At 33.6% G+C, this 23407-nt stretch overlaps 1 protein-coding gene across 1 annotated transcript; it reads left to right on the forward strand.

The window, feature by feature from the left end:
• The first annotated feature begins 2294 nt into the window (after positions 1–2294).
• On the forward strand, positions 2295–3224 carry LOC145053678 (blue copper protein-like). The gene has a single exon (XM_079001767.1). It carries the CDS (start codon positions 2394–2396, stop codon positions 3072–3074), a length of 681 nt encoding a protein of 226 aa, XP_078857893.1. The 5' UTR covers positions 2295–2393; the 3' UTR covers positions 3075–3224.
• The last annotated feature ends 20183 nt before the right edge of the window (positions 3225–23407 follow it).

Consider the following 23407-nt stretch of genomic DNA (forward strand, 5'->3'; position numbering starts at 1 on the left):
TTAGGGTAATATATTTCTCATTTTGTATACATTTAGTCCTTAGTATTTTTGTACACATTTAGTCCTTAATATTTTTTGTTTCAAAATAAGTCATTTTTTTGTTTTTGTACCAATTCAATACTATGAATGATTTATTTAGGATTTTTCTCACGACATCTAGCATGAGACTGTCATTCATGACAGCAACGATTCTTTTTGGGTGCCCGCAATGGCACCGACAACCCCTGTTTTTTCTGTATGCAGTGTAAATTTTTTGATATTTTTCGATATATATATATATATATATATATATATATATATATATATATATATATATATATATATATATATATATATATATTCTACTTACCGGAAACACCTACTATCAAATCCTGCGATCGTCCCTGATTGATGAGGTGTTTGGGGCTGTTGATGCTTATGTCCATCGCGGCCTCGACTACTTGGTTGCATAGGTCTTGTGGTTTGGCTTAGATTTTGTATTCCAAATGTCGTAACTTCTTCATACAATATCTGGTTTTAACGATCTTTATATCTACATGTTCGTTTTTAAGTCTGCTATAATTTTCGTTAACATTACTCCCGTTAAAATATAATATGTTTTTACTTACGATTTTATAAAAAAAAACATCCATACATGCATTCATAAAAAACGTATGGATATAAAGATCGTAATTAAAAAATATATTACTTTTTAATGAGAGTAATCTAAACGAAAGTTGTAGTAGACTAAAATACAAACGCATAGATATAAAGATCGTTAAAATCCGAGATAGTATGAAAAAGTTATGACGTTCAAAACACATTACCTAAGCAACCAAGTAGTCGAGATCGCAATGAACATAAGCAACAAAAGCCTAAAACACATTGTTAATGATTGTTCCATGTAAGATGTTGTGAGAAAAAATTAAAGAAAACATTCGTAAGTATTGAATGAGTACAAAAATAAAAATAAATTATTTTGCAACAAAAAAAATTAAGGACTATATGTGTACAAAATTATTAAGGACTAAATGTGTACAAAATGATAAATATATTACCTTATTATAAGACATTTTTACCGGTTAACCTGAAATAACCGGTCATAAGGACTGAATGTGTACAGTTGAACAAGTTGAAGGAGTAATGTTAACAAAAAATAAACTCGGTGACTAAATGTGTACAAATCGAAGAATATATTACCCTTTTAAGTCATTATCCATTGGAAAAACTATCAATAAATTTGTGGCATATCACATCTTAACACTATTTTAGTTTTGTCATATTTCTTCGTCCTATAAAATTGGTGGGTGTCATACTACACCCTCCAACCCTCCACAACATATATTTTTATATTGAAAGTATTACCTTTGAATGATGTGTTTGTTTTTACCATGTGGTAGAACTTCATTGTAACCCATCCCACAACCAACCTACGACACATGGTTGGTGTGGTGTTTACCGCACCACCACAGTGCCAGGAAAGCAACCGTAATGTCAAGTGTCATGTATTCTCATCCTCTAAGACAATATGTTGTTTTCATCATTTATCTTTTATTATTTTGTTGACACATCAACATCACATCGCTACATTCATCCATTTTTCAAATTGTGTTATACGTATATTTTATCTTTTTTAGTTTTGATAAAATAATAATTTCTAAATTTAAAATAATATTTATTTACTAAATAAAAACGAAATTAAATAAAAGATTAATATTTTAAGATTTACCATTAGTTTGCTATCACAAAGACCTGTATAACAGAAATCAATGGATTTATATGTAAACTGATAAAACATGCAAATACGTACGTGAGTCGTAACTTGTAAGGAATTGGGACGTTGAATCAAATATAGCTCATTTTGACTGCTGGAAGCTTCCATTTGATTCTATCCATTTTCTCCATCAATTTGAAAAAACACGACTACATTTCAAAAAAAAATCTATTTAAAAGTTAATATTGAATCAGTCATGGTGTCAAGGAGTCAAACCAATATATTATTTTAATTTTAACACTTATTAACGTGACAAATCATCACACATTCACACCCAAATTCTTATTGATTATAGTGTGGAGATTCCAATTAATAAAACTTACACACTAAAAATAACAAACACTCATATATAGAAAAATATATGAAAAAGGTCGCTACAAATATATTATCTTGGAACAGATCATAACATAGTGGAAAAAAAGTTGGAACAACTCAAAAGAGAAACAAACCAAAATTATCCGCGTGAATCAAAAACTATTGACTTCTTCTTTTCGTTGTATCGACTCCACATGCCTTTGTTTCCCTATAAATTATAGCCTAAACACAGCCAACTTCTCAAATCAACATCAACCTTCAAAACCTTTCAAGAATTCAAATAATCATCTGAGATTTCTCTTTACAACAAGTTAAAGGACAGAAAATGTCAGGTTTAAAGATCAATTTGGTGGTGATTATGGCGCTCATGCTTGCATCTGTACAGTTTCACGACACGGCGGCTCAGACTACCCATGTGGTCGGCGACGCCTTGGGTTGGAATATTCCTCCCAACGGACCTTCTGCTTACACCACCTGGGCATCAGGTCAGACCTTCAGTGTCGGCGATGTTCTTCTCTTTAACTTCACCACCGGATTCCATAACGTTGCTGAAGTGGCTCAGGCGGCGTACGCTCCATGCACCACCGCCAACCCCATCTCCATTGCCACCAACGGTCCCGCTAGAGTCACCTTGAACGCACCTGGCACTCACTATTACATCTGCACCGTTGGCACTCATTGCCAAATTGGTCAGAAGTTAACCATCAACGTCTCCGCTGCGTCTGCCACCCCTGCTCCATCACCAACACCGGCACCTGTTTCTCCACCAACCCCAACCCCTGCTCCCTCCACAATAACCCCACCACCAACCTCCTCCCCTGCCCCTTCTTCCGAGGATGCCAGCCCAGTATCACCACCCGCCTTCAGCCAATCTCCCTCAGGCAGTAACGCCCCTTCTCCCACAGATAACACTATTCTACCACCACCATCACCCAGTTCTGCTCCATCTTTCACCGCTGTGGTACCCTTCACTTTCTTGGCGATAGCTTTAGCTTTCTTTTACTAGATCTAGTGATTATTGGTTACGTCAGATAGAATGTGATATTACGTAAATCATTTTTGTTTAAAATTCTTTTTTCTATATATGTCCATGTACTTACTAAATTGAGATAAATAATATAGTATTAATTTATGATATTCATATGATTATGTCCAACTGTACTTTTTGAAAGGAAACATGTGACCACATCACAAGGGAACCAATAATACTATAATACGATATGAAAATTAAGATAAATTTTATAAGGGTAAATGTCTTAAAAGCCAACGAAGTTTCTAAACCATTCAAAAAAACCCAATCATGTTTTGTCTGTTCAAAAAAACCCAACAAATTTAACATTTTGTCTAAAAAGTCCAACAAAGTTCCAAACCATTCAAAAAATCCTAATTTTGTTTTGTTTAAGTTCGTTAGGTTGTTTTTGAACAATCAAAACATGATTGAAGTTTTTTTAAACGTTTTGGAAACTTTGTTGGTCTAACAAGTCGTTTTTCCGATATGGTAATAAGTCACGTCATCTGTTTCTCTTATTTGACTTTCAGGAAAGTGTAACTTAGTTGGGCTTTTTATACAAAATATTAAGTTTGTTGGGTTTTTTTGAATAGAAAAAACATGATTGAGGTTTTTTGAACGGTTTATAAACTTCGTTGGGCTCGTAAGTTATTTTCCAATTTTATAACGGGGGAGTTCGACTATTTTTTTACTGAATTTAGAAATATGGTGTATATTATTCAATTTATTACGAATGCAATATCCATATGTAATGTAATCATCAAGAAACCCGGGGGTGTTGATATAAAAACTTGATGTTGATTTATGATTTGGCTATAGCCTAGAGACGTGGCCAAGAGGCCACTTAACTGATTCAGACCTGGGATATGACCCAAACCACATATATAAAGAAGGATCGTTCTGCATCAAAAATAACCGACTTGACTATAGCAATTATCAAGACCGGTTACAACGGTCTAGTTAAGAAGTCCCTCACTCCCGCATTCATTGGTCCAATTAACAATCTCAGTTAAATCTCATCTGTAACGAGTCAAGAAGAATGTAACGAGTTTATTCTCAAAATCTATAAATAACCTAAAAACTATATACAACACTTTAAGTTCTAAATCATGTGAGGAGTGAAATGACGACAAGCCTAGCTTTGCTAGATTTCTCCCTAACGCAATCCAAAGAAATTCCATGAATCCATCCATGGATAATTTTAAGAGACGAGCTAGCTTTCTTTTATGTGTAAGTGTAGCACAATGAGTGTGAATCTAAGAGTTGTGAAGTTTTTCAAGGTGCGAATTAAGACGGTTACTTTCTAAATATTTTCACAGTTGACTCTAAATGATATATTTAATAAATTTTGTTTTGTCAGAGATATTCTACGTTGGTTCTACACAAACATTTTCTCAATCTTATGATAAATGCGTTATAAATACAATTTTAACCGATGTTTTAAAACGACAAGCTAGACAATATGTTAAAATAAATGCAATTTCAACATGAAGTATACTAGCTAACATTTTTCATTATTTTTTGAAAGTTTGATTGATAACTAATGTTAGTATAATAATAACTAGGTGGGAAACCCCGATCCACGGGGTTTGGAACAAACAAATTTACTTAACACACATGGGTCGGATATTTTTGTTGATGTTTGGCGGGTCACGAAAGTAGGATGCTAAAATGTCATTCAAATACAAAGCAACCGGATAGATTGAAAACAATATAATGTCGTAATGTAAGAAATGAAAGTAAACAAATAAATTAGTGTAGGTTTCTATTTTTTGCATTTAACACTTTTGGCTGATATTGAATAATGCCACGTGAAGAAGAAAAAACAACATATTTTCTATTATTATTGTATTCACATTTTTTTGGATGCAACTGTGCATACTAAAAACTTTACAATATCTACTATAATCCATGAAGAATATGTTATTTAAATAAAAATAAACAAAACAAAACTTTTGGGACCATTTTCCCCGATTGCCATTTTTGTAACTTAAAGTTAAATGAAACATGTTTGTTGACCAAATTAGAATCTATCTCAAGGTATTGAATATTAGAAACTTTGCTGGTTTTCTCAACTTGAAGCCGATGTGGCAGAAATAACTGCAGCAAAAATGATAATTTTTTAGGGAAAATTATAGAATAAAAAGTACAATGTGCGATTCCTACAACAAAAATGACATTTTTAAACTTTGGTAAACATTGTTGTCATGTTACAACAAATGTGGGATGATTAGTATTATAAAATAGTTTTCATAAAACTGTTAATACTCTTAATGATTTTTTTAATAAGAGATGAGATTTTTGGACACTTGGTGCAAATCATGAACAATATAGTCGGTAGATACTACCTTTTGGATGGTGATACAAAGACAAAAAGTGGTTCAATGGGGCTGCATTTTTGACTGGATGCATTTTTGACCAAAAACACCGCAATAGAAATATACAAAAAGATTAAGCAATAGAAAATGAAAAGATTTTGGCATTTCAGAACAAATAATAAGACTAAATGCTATAATAATATTACGATATTAGGCATAAACCATAGAAATGCTTCAACTGTATTGAGACGAGAAACATTTTTTTTTTGCATCAATATTCCATGCTTTACCCCTTGATTATCAATGCTTATGAAAAGCTGTGTCAAAATAGACAATTAAATATGGGACCATTACTTCTTGGTTGCAAACATTCACACATAAATTCCATTTTCAATCTAGTTATGAATATGGTATATGTGGAAAATAAATTAGGGTAATACCATCCGGTCAGATTTGCATTCCTCCAAATCACATTGTCTGCCTCCTTCATCACATCCGCTGCCAAAATGAGTTTAAAAAATCACATCTTTCTTCGTTAAAATGTGGATATTTGGGTTCATGAACAACAACTTGTGAACCTGACGCTGAAAAACTTAAAGAAGTGTAACTCAAAATTTTGTAATGAACACATGAAAAACATGATCTTTAGTTTTTTGAATTCCCAAACCTTAAAGCTTAGAATGCTATTGTTGTCCAAAACAACTGTTTTCCTTTCTTGTTTCTTAAATTTAGAAACAAATTCGACAATAAGGACCTAAGAATGACGAATCGAAGAAATTAAAGTAAAGAAAAGGCTTTATTGGATGATAATTATCCTAATCATCAACAATTTAGCATCGTTTCTCACATAGCTCAACTTGAGTTTCACTTTTTCAACAAATGCATTGACATAACCTGAAGTTAACATAAAAAGAAACCATCTTTCAGTTTCTTCATTTTCATTTTACAACCAAAAAGAAGTATCATCATAAACACAGTGAAAATTTTGTTGTGCACGAAACTAAGGTCACCTTGAACAAAAGACTGAAAAAAATTTATAAACATGGTTGAAGAAAATTAGAATAATAGAATAGCACTCGGCTGGCAGCTATTACTCTAAGATTTGAAATTTGGAGCCGTTATCAAAATCTCACCAAATATTTACTTTTTGCATCTTTCCTTGAAAGTAACAAATGCATGTTATGTGATTACCTTCATTTTTATGGCGTCATTCAGGAATTTCCCTTGGGGACATTTTCAGAATTTTTTCGCAATTCTAGCCATTGTTTCTTCACAAAATACTCAAGTCTTTGTGGCCTATTGCAGCAAACGAAAAGCCACAAAACAATTAGGCAGTAAAAAAATTCATATAAGACATGATATGCTTAAAAATAAAAATCAAAATTTATGCTTCTTTTTGACAGCTTGTAGACAACACTTCAACCTTTTAAATCTGCTTCTTTTTTAGCTTTATGATTTTGCCTCATCACCTTTCGTATTCTCCTATCCTATAAAAACAAAACATGTCAAATCTTTAATCCATAATTAATTTAAAACATTAGTAAAATAAAACAAATGTCCTTTTTTGACAAAACTTCAATCCAAATTCCTACATTACTTTTTATGAGGAAAAGTGGCAATGTTACGGACTACCAGATTTTGGCATCCAAAAACAACAAATAAAAAAAAATAAGTTGCTAATTTTTTTGCATTGATTTTGCCCTAAGGTTCTTGAGCATTTGTTCTTGCAGATTCGTTGAATATAGAGGAAAGTTCTTGATGTAAGAGTTTAGATCCTGTGTATATTAGGATCATTATAAAGTATACACGATGAACATGTTATCTATTTATTTATTTATTATTTATTCCATCGACTGAGTAAAGAAGAATGCCATACCTTGTTGAAATAACATATCAAGTAATCATGGAGCCTGAAAACAAATCATATAAATTACAATCTGAATGTTATAATATCCATGGTCTGATATATACGAATGTAAAAGCAACAAATTGTACTTAAATTACGAATAAAAAAGTAAATTTGATAGTCAGAGAAATCATGACGTACCAAAACTTTGTAACTAATGACAATTTTAATCAATCTTAACTCTTAATAAAGTTATTACAATCTAATATATATTTTTCATTTTGGACAACAATGCATACTATAATATGGCCGTCTATTTTCATTTTTTCATATGCAATAATAGGGCTCGAATCCAATGACCTGATAGTGAATGCTCCAGGTGGCGTACCTGTGATCATAATGAGAACAAAAACGGCATTCTCTTGAACTTCAAAGGCTAAGTTGGTGATCTTTAGAATAGAGAACATGGGTAATGGCGGTGGAGGATATTTCTGGAAGGAAGGCAGAATTGAATTATTTTCATATAATGATGTGATGAAAAGAGTGATAACAAAATTGTTGACACCTGTAAATTGAGTCGTAGGAGAAGTACCTTGTCAATGAACTTTAGGGTTCACAGTTGGACTTGAAGCCCTATCCGCTCAAATCAAAAAATTTAATTTTCATTCTACATCAATTGAAGTTCTGAAACATTATTAAGAGAATTCTTTCACCTTACATGCCATAATTGTTAAATTATAAACTTCCAGAGATGTAATTAGAAATTTCATGAACTATAAGCCCATAATAATGCTATGTTTATTTACCAAAATCAATATTAATGGCTCATCAGAATCACAAAACAACATAAAAAGTAACTATCACTACCAGAAAAACAGTCTTTTACGATGTGCAATGTGTGTCGTAAAACGCTCAGACGACGCACAAATGCGCATCAAGGAAGGCCCTGTCATAACGAGAGATGACGTGCTTTTGCGCGTCGTTTGTTTACGACGCACAGTTATGATGCGCAATGCGTATCAAGGAAGACCCTGTCATAAAGAAAGACGACATACATTTGTGTGTCGTAACCTTACGACGTGCGTGTTTATGACACGGAAAGCGTATCAAGGAAGCCCAAGTCATAAAGGCAGATGACACGTCATTGCGTGTCGTAACTTTACGACGCGCCTTTAAGACTCGCAATGCGTATCATTAAATCTACTGTCATAAACGAAGATGACACACATTTGCATGTCATAAATTCCAGCTGCCAGTTACTATACACCTTTACGACGTGCATTTACGACACACATTTACTACGTGAATACAGATAATAAAAGACAAATATATATATATATATATATATATATATATATATATACACACACTAAAACATTCATTTTCATCTAAACGTCAAACAACTTACCTAACAACATTACATATTTGTCGAATTACCTAAGCTACACTACATGTCAAGTTACCTTAAGTAACATTACTAAAAGTTAGCAAAAACATGTACATGCGTGTCGAAAGACTACCTAGCATTACACCACATGTCAAAAGACCATATACCTAGCATTTCACTGTTAACCATAACATTGTTTTGCGGATACATTGTAAAAAAACCATATATATCATCGATAAATGAAGCCTGTAACAAACTCTGACCATTCTTACGTATCTCATCGATATCATCAGTTGTGTACTCAACTGTGCCATCCCCGATCAGTGAAAAAATTTTCATATTGTTTTTATCAATAAAAAATAGCATATTAACATAATCTGCATTAGTAAGTTGCTATATTTAACAAATAAGCATAAAATGTAAATTATTCTTTCTTAATGGAGCATTGTACTTTCAAATGAATGATAGCACATTTTATTTTTGCATGTAACCTAATATTTCAATTATAATTGTGAGAGTAGGATGCCATAAAATGATCCTTTTTGAATTCCTTTCCTATTAAATTATAGTAATGAAAGTAGAATGCTATATCCTTACATTGTCTTTGACCAACACTTCAATTCCTTCTTCCACTATCTCCTTCATGAACCTTAGCATGTAGTAGCCACATTCGGTAGCTCCGGGTTGAACTGGACACTACACAATTACATATAAAATGATCATTGCAATTGATCCAAAAACTAAAGTTAAAACTACAATTTCAATAAGGAATTAAGTGCTGACCAATAACCCAATTTAGTTTAACCCTTTTGTTGGATCCACTTTGTGTAGTGTACAGAACCATTTCGCTATAAAAAAACATTAACAAATAGGTGTTTATTGTATTCACATCAAATGTTTTGATAATTTATATTACTTACGAATCAACAATTTGCATCAACTACATATTGAAATTGCTAGAACTCAAGGAATCAAGATAATAGCAATTATCCGATTTCATGTCTAGTACACCCAATACCCAATGTCTTCTACAAAAACCAGAAACAAAATTAAGTCAAATAACATAATTTCAGTCATTTTCAAAATAAAATGTCAAAATCAAACCCGGGATTATAGGGCATAAAGATGATGTCATTGCCCTTTCTTTTAGACAACCGATCTGCTAAACCTCTTACAAAATGATAGTTTTCTTCTTCTTGTGATGAGTTTTTTTTTTTTTTTTTTTAATGTAGAGAGCTGAGAATTGCATACACTATAGCACACATGGAGCGTGAAGGTGGTGTGAGTCCAAGAATATCACCATTAGTACAAGTATAATATTTTTCATATCTATTTACTGAATTGCCCTTATCTATTTCCATCCATTCATTTGATAGATATTTATTTAAAAGGACAAGAAAGTAAAAAAAAATGTTTCTCTCTTATAACACATGTGCACCAAGACTCGCATCTTTATATAACACAATAGAAAATGAAAAATAAAAAACTTATGTACCCTAAAAATAGATAGATAGATAAATACATTTTCTTATATGAGAAAGCAAAAAATGTTTCTCTCTTATAACACATGTGCACCCAAGACCCGCATCTTTATACGACACACATGCAACACAATAACAGATTTAACTAACAATGATGTCACTATAATGTTTTAATTTACTTACCATTGTATTTGTTTGTATATCATCAATCTTACATTTGTAATTTGGTTGTTTGCTTACTTTTTCTCTTCTACTTAAAATTCCCTACTTTTCATTCAAACTTATTTTTTAAATGTTACTACTACAAAACAAATAGAAACTGTCTTTCACCATACCAAAAACTCTAACTGCAATAATTAATCAATTCTTATTTCAATATGCACAAAATTACCTACAATATGTCAAATATCCAAGCATTAAGTTTCATTTAAAATGCTTCTTTATACCAATCTATATCCTATTCATAATTGCTATTTATTAAATATTATTTTGTTTTCACGAAATAGATGTCAAGTAAAAGTGGAGGTGAGGGATACCAGAAAGGTCAGCAAGCTCTGGGGGCTGTACTCGTGAATGGTTTTCGCACTGAATAGATTTCTTATAGCATCATCCTTTGAGGCTGCAACAAGTAACATAACAATTGTTGCTTTATCACCCTTTGAGGCTGCATCAAGTAACAAAACAATTGTAACTCATTCTAACTATATGCATATTACAATGCACAATTATGAAAAAAATTAACGAACATTAGCATTTAGCAAGTTATGTGTGAAGGAAGGTTCACATAATGCAAGCTTGGGTATTATACTTTAAACTAATTCAAATATGCTATCATTTCTTTACCACATAAGGTACTAACACATTTAAGAGAATGATACTTGAATATGCAGTTTATTGAATGATTAATAACACATCTAAGCACAAAATATAATAACTACATGAGGTGTTAGTGGGGAGTACATGTTTGCTTGCGTACCATGAACTTGTCACCGAAGTTTTATCTGAATACAATGTTGGTTTCAATGTGAAGAACATTGGTATGAAGGATTTGAAGCATGGTACTGTGATAACTGATGCATATATATTCAAGAGAAACAGCCAAATGAAATCGTATTTAGTCTAATATAGGAGTAAAAAATCATGGTACTGTGATAACTGATGCATACATTGATGTTACTAGACATGTAGAGGGGTATGTTCAGGAAAGAAGTTGTGAAGCTAGGAGCACTGATCAGATTAAAGTTAAAAAGGCTCGAGATGCCAAAACAGGTGAGAGTGGACAATTACTGGTGAAGAACTTGCTCAACAAATTTTGAATCTTCACCAGATTGAATCAATGTCTGAGGTGTCGGTCCTAATGGTGGCACCTAGTAATCTAAAACAAAATTAAGATCCAGGGTACCAACAAACTGAAGAAAAAAATAGAAAACTAAAGGTTGTTAGGTTAGTTTTTTTTTTTTTTTTTTTTTTTTTTTTTAAATCTTGATTTAGTTTTAATTTTTGGGTGTTGATTGAATTTAGTTAGGTCTTTATGATTTAAGATGTAGGAGATTGAGAAGATGAAGATTAGGGCAAAAGAGTCATTTTACTTTAAAACCTTTTTATTAATGTCGTTGGTGCCAGAGACGAACCTTGTAGCAAAACTAAATTTGATTGTTAATTATTTGTGGTTTTTTTATTGTACACAATATTTTGCTAATGTTTGTAAGAAATAATTTTTTTTCTTGCTCACAGGGTTTGAGTGATCTCTCTCCAATATTTTGCTAATGTTTGTAATTCATCGTGAAAGATGAATCACAAGCTTTCTGGTGTTTTTTTTATGGAAAGATTATGTCCGAATTTCAACCATGATTGAGGGTATTTTGGTCATTTAATAAAAAAAGAGTAATGAAATTGAAACCACCTGCCCTCATGAATGGTTGAAGTCCATCAAATTTGAAATTTGAAGGAATTTGACATAGTGGAATTTTGTCTGAATGTTCAACCAAATGCACCATTGAATGGAATCTTGAATTCCAATTTCCTTGGAATCCACAATTCCAATTCTTGGTTGCGAAGCGATTACTAAAAATGATATTTAAAGAAAATCCAACAGAACTGAATTCCGTCTGAATTGTCAACTAATTCCAACAGAACTGAATCCACAATTCCAATTCTTGGGAAAAAGATGTGTCTTCGCTTTAAGAAGAATCCTCAATATATAATCAATATACAAGGTAATTATCAGCCTAAGTTACAGATTTCTAGCCTATAAATCAGCTTACTAGAGTTATATACAATTATTGACAATAAAAGCATGTGATAGAAAAGATATTTTGCTGATTAATCTGTAACATAAAATCAGTATTGAATATGTGTATATATATATATATATATATATATATATATATATATATATATATATGATAATTGCATGTGATACAGAGAAACTAAGGTATTGGCAGAAATGAAAACACATTTGGTTGACAAAATGGATGGAATTGGATCCCATCAGATTCCCCCAAAATGGATAGTGATGCTTGGAAACTCATACTCATAGAAATATCTCAGGCTCTTGTTTTAAATGGATTTAGAGGAAGGTTGAGCCTCAAAACTAAGGGTGAAGATTTTGTGACTTTGGTGACTAAATCAATTCACCAAGACACTGCAACAAGTATGACTACTACTGTACATAGAGCTTACAACACAGGCAGATCCACAAGGTTGACTGTTAAGAAATATTCCCAAGTGATGAAGAGGGAAACATGTGAGCTTGTAAGAATTAATTTGTTGATGGATGAAGTGAAGGATTTGGGTGGCACCTTAGAAGAGAAACCCTATGTTATTACTTGGGATGGAGCCTTAAGGATTGAGATGGTTGTTGATGAAACTAGAAGTAGAGAAAAGAAGGTCAACAAACGGAAGGTGAAATCAGTTGAAAGAAATGAGCAACTTGAGGCTATGGATGTAGAGCTTGACATAAACGAAACGGATAAATCTGTCCAAGTAAACAAGACTAACCTCGTTGGATTGCTTAGAGATAATGTTGGACAGTTGAAAGAACTTGAGGGGAAGAATCTTGTTTGAAGCACCAAAGAAGAGTCAAAGTTTGAAGAACCTGAAGAGAAACATGTCACAGGAGAGTTTGATGAACATAAGTTTTAGGGATTTTTCGTCTCTTTTCTCGAGCCACTGATATTATACTTACACGGTTAGCCAATCCTTTCTTAACCTTGAGGAAAAGGTGAAAGTTTGGGATAAAAATCAGACCAAATGTTCGCAAGATGAAAGAAGGGGATAAAAACATTACATATAACTTGAGAAGCTTGATATTTACCTTCTGTTCAAATTGAGAAGCTTCAGTAGGTGAGAAACCCTTGAATGTGTTCAATTTAGCATCAGATTCATGGCCACCGGGCGCTTCTTCCCCTTGTGTCGACTTTCGTCTGCTTTTTCTCTTCTGTTATTTGGTTCTTTGGCCAACCGGGAAGTTCACTTTGCCTAAATCGTTTCAACAGGAACACCTTAATCGGACCTAGGGCATGTAAATTTGAGCAGTCTCTAATGATGACAGTTGAGCCCTAGGTCGTCGGCGAGGGGAAATCAGTCGGAGGAGAAGTAACCTAACGTCGTCGGAGGAGACGTTGTCTGCAAGGGGAGGCGAGTCGAGGTCTCAGAGTCGATCGATTGTAGAGAGTGAAGTGACTAATGAACACTGAGTGTTAGGATATTTTAGTAGTAACCTCGATTATTGTAACAAGAGACGCACACCTTTCATTAAAATTATTAGGCGACATTTATTGAGATAACACACATTTTACATAAAATGCCTTCCATGTTTTTAAGTTTTTTACATTAGACACTAATTTAAGGGCACGCAATAATGCGCAACCTAAATCCTTAATTTTTTTGAAGATATGACATTTTTTAATGTCACTCTCTTTTGCGTAACATAAATCAACAAGCGTCGTGTTTTTCACGTCGTAAAAGGGTCTTTTTCTTGTAGTGTATTATCTGAAACATAAACGTAAAGTGAAAAAAAACTTTATTAAAAGCCATGAAAAATCACACCAACGTTCAATCTTCTCATGTGTATACTTCCAAAAGGTTTGATTAGATTAACTTACTGTGAATCCTTGCGACGATAGTAGCGGGGTGGTGGCAATGGTGGTGGCCGCATAAATTGTTGCAGCAGTGGTGATGGTGGTGGCGATGGTGATGGTGATGGGGTAGTGGTGGTGATGATGGTGATGGTAGGTGGGTGAATATGGTAGTGGTGTTGGGTGGGTGGATATATATATATATATATATATATATATATATATATATATATATATATATATATGTGTGTGTGTGTGTGTGTGTTTGTGGGTGTGTGTATTGGTGTTGTGTGGGTGTGTTTGTTATTGGGGGTGGGGTAGAGGTAGGGGTGGGGTAGGTGTGAGTGTGTGTGTGTGTGTGTTTTTGTGGGGGTGGGTGTGGGTGTATGTCTGTGTGAGGGGGATGTGGGGGTGTGGGTGTGGGTGTGGGTGTAGGTGTAGGTGAGGGTGAGGGTGGGGGTAGGTATGTGTTTATGGGGGTGGGTGGGTGTGGATGTGTGTGTGTGTATATGGGGGGAGGGGTTGGGAGTGGGTGGGTGTTGTTAGGTAGGGATGTGGTGGGTTGGGGTGTTAATGATGGGTTTTATGTACTATAACACTCCTATGGTGCACATACGACCCTAATGTCTTGTATCTAGGTTTTCTCTAGTTATACATACAATAAAATTATCCAGAGCATGAAGCCTAACTAGCATACGATTTTCGAGTATAACAACATAAAAATTGTTGGATTAGGTGTCTAAGCCTATAACTATTTTGGTATGTACTTGACTAGATTGTGAGCATGGTCCTTTTGGGTTTCCTTCACCATAACAACTGATATGATGAATTAAGGATAAAGAGGTTTAATTATGATTTATTAATATATTACGTGAATAATATATTAAAAGTGAAATCATATTATTTAATTAATATTAGTCAAGAATTAATTAAGAATTAATTTTGTGGCTAAAAGAGATTAATTAAACTTAGGGGACTAATATTGTAATTATTAGAGAATTGCATTGTGGGCTCTGGATTCTTATTGGAAAGAGGATTGGACGAAATCTATGGGAAGCCCATATGGATTTCGTCCAAGGGTTTTCTAAAGGGACTCCATGAGTTGCTTAAGGCCTAAGCAAAGAATTAGGGGATTTCAGGGAAAACCCTAGCAGTCCACACAAGTATAAATGGACACCTAGGGCATCCAAAACGAGGCTAGGCATTCCTTGGAGTTTCTTGGATGTTTTTGTGCCTCCTCCCTCTCTCCTTGTTCATCTTGTTGCTCATGGTGTTTGTGGCTCCATTAGAGGTGCAACATTTGATGCACTAAGCTTTCAAAAGTCAAGATCAAGAGGAATTGAGATTGTTATTGCTACATAACAATGAAGGTAAGATCTAAATCCTATTCTTATGTTAATATCGATTATCACATGCTAGATCTAGGGTTTATTGCTTTGGTATTCAATGTTGTATGTTTAATTAGAAAAACCTAGATCAAAGCAATTAGGGTTGCATGAACACCATAGGAATGATGTTATGCTCAAAACCCATCAGTGGTATCAGAGCCTAGGTCGTTTTTCTAGTTGAATAGATGCAAAAGTGAACTGCCAAAGGATCAAAAAGTCGAAATTTTTCGCTGTCTGTGCCGCCAACTCGGCGAGTCCATCAATGGAATCAACGAGTAGCCGCGACTCGGTGAGTCCATCAGTGGACTCAACGAGTAGGCTGAACTCGACGAGTCCATCAGTTGACTTGGTGAGTCCAGGGTACTGTTGACAGGACTTTCGATTTTTTGAGCAGATTTTGTTAAGGATGATTATCAAAACTCGTTTTTATTGCCTTAAATCGATTTTCTATGTTTGGAATGATTATCCTTATCAAAGTTAATGGATTTGGTTAAATATGGATAATATAGGATTATTATTAGTTTGACCTATAAGATTGAAAAGTTTCATTTTACTCCCTTTAGGTTTTATAGTTTAAATTTGAACTTAAAAGTTTTAGTTTTTGAAATTTAAATAGTTAAAACCTAATATTTTGAAAGGTTTCAAAATTTTCCCTTAAGTTTTGGAATTTAAAATTTAATTAAGAGGTATTAATTTTGAAATATTAAATTCTATAACCCTAGTATTTTGAAAAGTTCAAATTACACCCTTATGGTTTTATTGATTTAATTAAGAGTTTAATTAAAGGGGATAATTAATAAATCCATGATTATATGGTTTAGGTTAATCAAACTAAAAAAATTTAATTTATTAAATTAAACCACCTAGTATTTTGAAAGTATAAAATGCACCCTTATACTATATAGAATTAAAAGTTTAATATTATATATGTATGGGTAAATGCCAGTCTTACCGTTAGTAGGCCACATTCACGAACTTGGTCTATAAGGAGTGTTTAAGGAAGCGGCCTGAAAAAATGACCGCCATTTGGTATCCACTCTTACCCACCGCACTCTTGACTAGTGGAGGGTCGTTAGCCGAACGGGTAGGATAGGACACACCCTTCCATTATAAGTATAATGAAATACGAAGTAACTAAATGTTTTATAAATTCCCAAATCTTAGTTACTTTAGGAAAAATGTGGAGTTGGTGCTAATCCATGAAATTACACTTTGTATCCTTGCTAATACGTTAGTAGAGCGTGTGTGGTTAACCGGCACACTAATTGGGCTCTAAGCAAAGGTAGCAAAGGGTGACTCGATGTTTGTCATAGATCGATGGAGCGTGTGTGGTTAACCGGCACGTCGATTAGGTGACTGTAACATTGGGGGCACCATGTATATTTGCATGGTTATCCACAACTTGTTTGTGATCCTCGACATCCCATTCACAAACGAAGGGCACACTCAAGGTTTAAACATGTCATTGAAAAGTTCAATGAATCTCAAAAGATCTAGGAGTTTCAATTCATTTAAAACCTAATTTTTAATTTTCGTTTTTCATGGTGGAAATTGGTAAATCGTCATTTACCTACCTTAAAATGTTCTGCAATTTGGATTACGACATCCCTCTTCCATATTGTAGGATATTGTGTTGGATCCTAGCCTTGATATTTCATTTGGGTGTTATATCAAGGATTCCAATCAACTAACTTGCATTTCTCCCGTTTTATAGATGTCAAAGTCTGATAACTATGGTCTTCCTGAATCCGTTGGAAAAAGTTTTCCACGTGAAGATGATATTCCACGATTGGATTGTGGAAATGGAAATCATGCTTCACTTCCTCCACCTCCTCCTATAATTCTCCCCGACCCACGTGTTCGAAAAGTTCAAGGTCACTCAAGCCCTATTGACAAAAAGACACTAAAAAGGAAAGTTTGTATGTGCTCATGTCTTGGATATGAAGTTGCATATTGATAGATTGGGAAAGTTGGGTGTCGATGTCTCAAGGAAGTTGGCTAGTTCTTCAGTCACTTCCCGAATCATATAGCGAGTTCATTATAGAGTACTATGTGATGGACCATGATGTATCCCTCATTGATTTGACTTATTTGCTTATTGGTGCTGAATCAACTTTGATTTGACGCACTGGTCAAGAAAATTTGTCTGGTAAATCAATGTCCCATCCTTCTATGGGGAATGGCAACATTAGAAGTCTAGAAAATTTTTCTCCATGCAAGAGAAAGACTAAGTCTGAGATAGTCCCGTGTACCATTCCAGAAGAATCTGTATAATTCTACTGCCAAAAGAAGGGGCATTGGTTACGAAGCTGCCCAGACTACCTAAGAGATCTAAGAGATGGGAGACTCAAGATGTATGACTTTTCTTCAGGTAAAATCCACTATCTAACTCCATTAAGTTCCTATTTGGAGATTCTAAATACATGATGTGATAAGATTGCATTTTGTTGTAGGATCGAAGAATAGAGAGGAAGCTTAAAGGAAGAAGTGAGTTGAGTCTGATCGCGAAGAAATGGATTTCGATTACATGATTGGATGATTGGATTTTAAGTCGCTACTTTTAGAGTTATGATAGATTGCTTACGAATATGAAAATAGCATAGTTTTCATTTTAATTTGCATTGTAAGGACAAGTTTTTCTGCACCGTTTTATAAATAAAATAAATTTGGTTTTTGTTTTATTTATATCTCTTTACAATGTTATTTATGAAAATTGATGCTTTTGTGTTTCTATTGAAATCAATATTAAGTGGAGGTGATTCTTAGTTATGTTATATATGGTAGTGTCATAATTTATCTAAGTAAGGAAAGATTCCCATCGCCCAAGTTTCAGTTGGACAAAAGTTTGAAATCATATGATTTGAATCATGTGATGTATGGAAATCTTGGTACTTAGGAAATTAAGACTAATTCTTTGATTACACAAGTATGTGAGTCAAGTGAAGGACTAAAGGACTAGAACACAATGTTGTGCACTAGTCAAGTCCACCATAAATAATGAATACATTATTCGTCATGATTTACTAAAGGTCTAGTAAACGTGGTTATACTTACAATATTAAGTGAAATTCTGAATCATTGAAAAAGGTTGCAATGAATGGCAGAACGAATAAGTAGAATCAATGAAGGCAGAAAGATAAAAAGTTTCTCCAATATAAGAAGAATGGGAGAGTACTTTTGCATCAGGTTTTATGATCGTCTTAATGTTTAAGAACCATATAACAATTCATGCTCTAAGGAAATCTTAGTGCACTAGTATAGCTAAGAAGAGGAATCGGAAATTATTGAAATGGTTAAATCAAAAGGATGAGTCATACTTCGTTCCAAAAATCAAGTCTTAGAGTCATACTCCAAGATTATGAATTGAGTGACACATCTTAAGAAGGTCTAACACACTCATCAAATGTGAAGTAGAAAATTGTTTTTCGTACTCTTGTACGTTCGAAATTGGTAAGTTGTGATGTCTTGGAGAAGACAAAGACCAACTAACACCAACTGTGTGTAGTGGTTTGTCCTGATATAGACACACACTAATTCTTGAATAATTGTTTTATGAAGAAATGTTTCTTGATAAGAGAATCTAATATGTCAAGAGGTTAGTGGGAGTCTAAATGATCTTGAAAACTTTCAAGAACTAATCAAGAGTAAACCTATTAAACACTAGCATACGATTTGAGGATTGTACCCTATCGTGTTGACGTATTCTTGTTTCTGTGCCAATCCGGTTGAGTTGATTATGCATATGAGTTCTACGAGTTCTCAATAGACTGTATAAGGCAAGCACCTTGTTCAATGAAAGTACATTGACTGGTATAGGTGAGATGCTAAATAACTTGGAAGCAATGGTGGGACCCTTGATGACAAGAAATCAAGAATGATCAAGTTCTGTCCATAGGAGTTTGGATTTGTCACAAACATTATCTTACGATTATGATTATGGAAAATTCACATGGAAAGGAACACATACACTATAAAATCTAAGTGTTATAAGGTTTCTCTCCTTCATGAAAATGATTGTGAGGAAATGCTTTCAGTAAGAGAGATTTTAAGAAGATAGCAATTATGTAGATTGAATTCTCAAATTTGATTATGATTACTACATCCCTCTTCATAGTTTGAATTGTGAGATTTGGCGATTAGTCTGAATATTTTGGGACTTTGTAATATAAGTTCTGAATTAGTTTAGACACACATGTCAGTTATGTAAGGAAAGGTGTATGAGTTTGAGATGCTCAGATAAAGGCTTATCAAAGCATATCATATTAGGAAAATGAACTTTGGAAGTCAATAAGTATTGTTTTCCAAGAAGTTTAGCTGATTTCTAAATATGTGTCAAAGCTAGTGGGAGCATAAATGTTATGCTAGAATGGATATAATCATCATGTTAGTGGGAGAATGATTATTATTTAAAGTGTTGCAAGTTAGGAATATTAATTATAGAAAACAAAAGGTTTCACTTTGCAAATGCAGGGGTTGAAAAGTTGTTTTGCTATAATTAAGGGAGAGAATGTTATACTTTGTTTCAAAATCTAAAAGCTTAGATCGAGAAATTTTAATCAAATTTAGACAAGGATATATTAATCGCGTCCTCAAATTTCGATTATGATTACATCATCCCTCTTCATAGTTCGAATTTTGAGAATACGGAAAATAGAAATATTATGGCAAATGGCTGATAAAGTATCCTGCTTTTATGTAAGACATTATGAATTGTGTCCCATACGCTTCTGGTATAGGATCGATTGCATATGCTGTAATATTTGACCGTTCTAAAATTTTCCAAATGCCTAGAGCATTAAGAGGGAAAAAAAGACTAGAACCGGATTTGACTAAAATAATTAAACAACTATCAAGGACAATCTAAGGTTCGCCAAAGATTGGTCGCTTGTGGATAGTTGGAAGTATGCTAATGGATGGACCATATTGACTTTATGAATAGATAAGACTCTATTTAGAATGAGTTGTCATATGACAAATACAGAAATGTTTCCATATTGTGAGTTGGACGTTAAAAAATTTATGTCTAGATTAGAAACTTTTATGCAAGAAGGATCTTCAAAGGAATGTACTTTGAATGTGAGACTTCACATCTATGAAATTGTCTTGTAACAATCTCCAATAGAGCATTTTGTAATTTCGTTGGCCGAATCTTGGTGACTTTTGTGTCGTGACATTACAAAAGGACTGTTGCATAAAATGTTAGAATCTAACATATACTAGTAGTGGTGAGAATTTTGTATTCTTACACTAATGATTTTGAATTGTGAAATGAGCATCATTGGAAATGTGTTCAATTGATCTATTTCACAAAGCAAGAACGATAGGTAAACATAGTGTGCATGCTTGGGGCATGGGACAACTGTTGCTATAATTCAAGTAATAAGTTGATTACCCAAAACAACAAATAATGAGTAATAAATATGGTGATTAAATAAAAGTGTTTTATTTATACTCAAAGGTCTGAGGCCATATAGTATTAGTATTATTCTTGTGTTTCACTTTGCATGTTTTGACTTCCCGAATAATAAGATTATTCAAACATTCCACAGTCGCTCATACTTTGGGAGCAGGTGTGAAAGAAGATTGTCATAAATTGGTTTGTAGATTGTCTAAAGTGTATTAGACATAACAAAGGTTTGCTGCAAGGTTCATGAGTGCTTATGAATATGATTTGAGCATTGGATTAAACCCATGCTCACTTGAATCACTTCATGGATTTTATCACGGGTGATTAGTGAGACGATAATATCTTATATTCTTGAAACCGAGATGTGCGAGTTGTATTCTGCAGGTCGGTTGCACATTGATAATATGTAAACGCACCAGTAACTTGGTGTTATAAAACATATTTTTTTGTGTGATTTGATGAGTTGGTACAAGCGAGCACTGAGTCAAAGTTTATCCATTCTTTTTACCCAAAGTGGGATAAAAGCGATATCTGTGGGCCCCTCGATGATTTAGTGATGACACCCTAAGCGCTTGGCCAAGCCGGGACTAAGTTGATGTGTTCAATTGTAGTTTGTTGTCAGTCATCATAAATCGGAAATCGTGAAACAACACATGAACATAGAGTATGATTAAAATCCATGTCTCAGTTAATACGATATCTAGAATGGAGGAATATATGATCCCTTATCTAAATGACACGTTTTTAATATGATCAAAGTTCGACAGCGGCTTTTGAAAGCTACGATTGTTGATCAGGTTTTGTATTCATATGCAAAATAGTTAATAGACTTTTCCATGTGGGAGGTTATTGGATTAGGTGTCTAAGCCCATAACTATTTTGGTATGTACTTGATCCGATTGTGAGCATGGTCCTTTTGGGTTGCCTTCACCATAGAAACTGATAGGATGAATTAAGGATAACGAGTTCTAATTATGATTTATTAATATATTATGTCAATAATATATGAAAAGAGAAATCATATTATTTAATTAATATTAGTCAAAAATTAATTAAGAACTAATTTTGTGGCTAAAAGAGATTAATTAAACTTAGGGGACTAATATTGTAATTATAAGAGAATTGCATTGTGGGCTCTGGATTCTTATTGGACAGAGGATTGGATGAAATCTATGGGAAGCCCATATGGATTTCGTCCAAGGGCTTTCTAAAGGGACTCCATGAGTTTCTTAAGGCCTAAGCAGAGAATTAGGGTTTTCCCTGAAAACCCTAGCAGCCCACACAAGTATAAATGGACCCCTAGGTCACCCAAAACGAGGCTAGGCATTCCTTGGAGTTTCTTGGATGTTTTGGTGCCTCCTCCCTCTCTCCTTGTTCATCTTGTTGCTCATGGTGTTTGTGACTCCATTAGAGGTGCAACATTTGAGGCACTAAGCTTTCAGAAGTCAAGATCAAGAGGAATTGAGATTGTTATTGCTACATAACAATCAAGGTAAGATCTAAATCCTATTCTTATGTTAATATCGATTATCACATGCTAGATCTAAATCCTATTCTAAGTACTCTCCTTTCCTTTCAGATTGGAGAAACTTTTATCTTTATGCCTAATTGATTCTTCTTATTCGTTATGCTATACATTGAAACTTTTCAAGGTATGAGAATTACACTTAAACTTGTAAGCATAACCATATTTACTGAACCATTAGTAAATCATGAGAAATAGCCTTTATCATTCTATGTGGTGGATCTGATCAACGTGTAGTAGATCCTTTTATCTTTCACTTGACTTACATACTTATGTAAACAAGGAATTAGTCCTAATTTCCCAAGTACCAAGATTTTCAAACATCACATGATCCAAATCATATGATTCCAAGTTTCTTTCCAATTGAAGCTTGGGTGATGAGAATCTTTCCTTACTTAGAAAATTACGACACTACCACAATCAATATAGCTAAGAAACTATTGCTATTAATAGAAACATACAAACAACAATTTACACAAATGCCATTGCAAAGAAATATAAAATAAAATCAAAATTTCTTTATTTATAAAAGCGCGGAAAAACTTGTCCATACAATGCAAATACAAATGAAAACTATGCTGTTAAATATTTCTCAGCAATCTATCATAACTCCTAAGCAGCTGTTAAAAAATCTGATAATCCAACCATGCGATCGGAATCCATCTCTTCGCAACCAGACTCAACTTACTCTTTATTTAAGCTTCCTTTCTTTTCTTTGATCCTACAAAACATCAAAATGCAATCTTATCACATCGTGTATTAAGAATCTATAAATAGGAACTTAATAGAGTTAGATAGTGAACTTACTTGAAATAGAACCATACAATTTGATTTTACCATCTCTTAGATCTCTCAGGTAGTCAGGACAGCTTCGCTTCTAATGTCCCTTTTCTTGGTAA

This window comes from Lactuca serriola, chromosome 5 (assembly GCF_051521515.1).
Source record: "Lactuca serriola cultivar US96UC23 chromosome 5, Lser_US96UC23_V15, whole genome shotgun sequence".
NCBI lineage: Eukaryota > Viridiplantae > Streptophyta > Magnoliopsida > Asterales > Asteraceae > Lactuca > Lactuca serriola.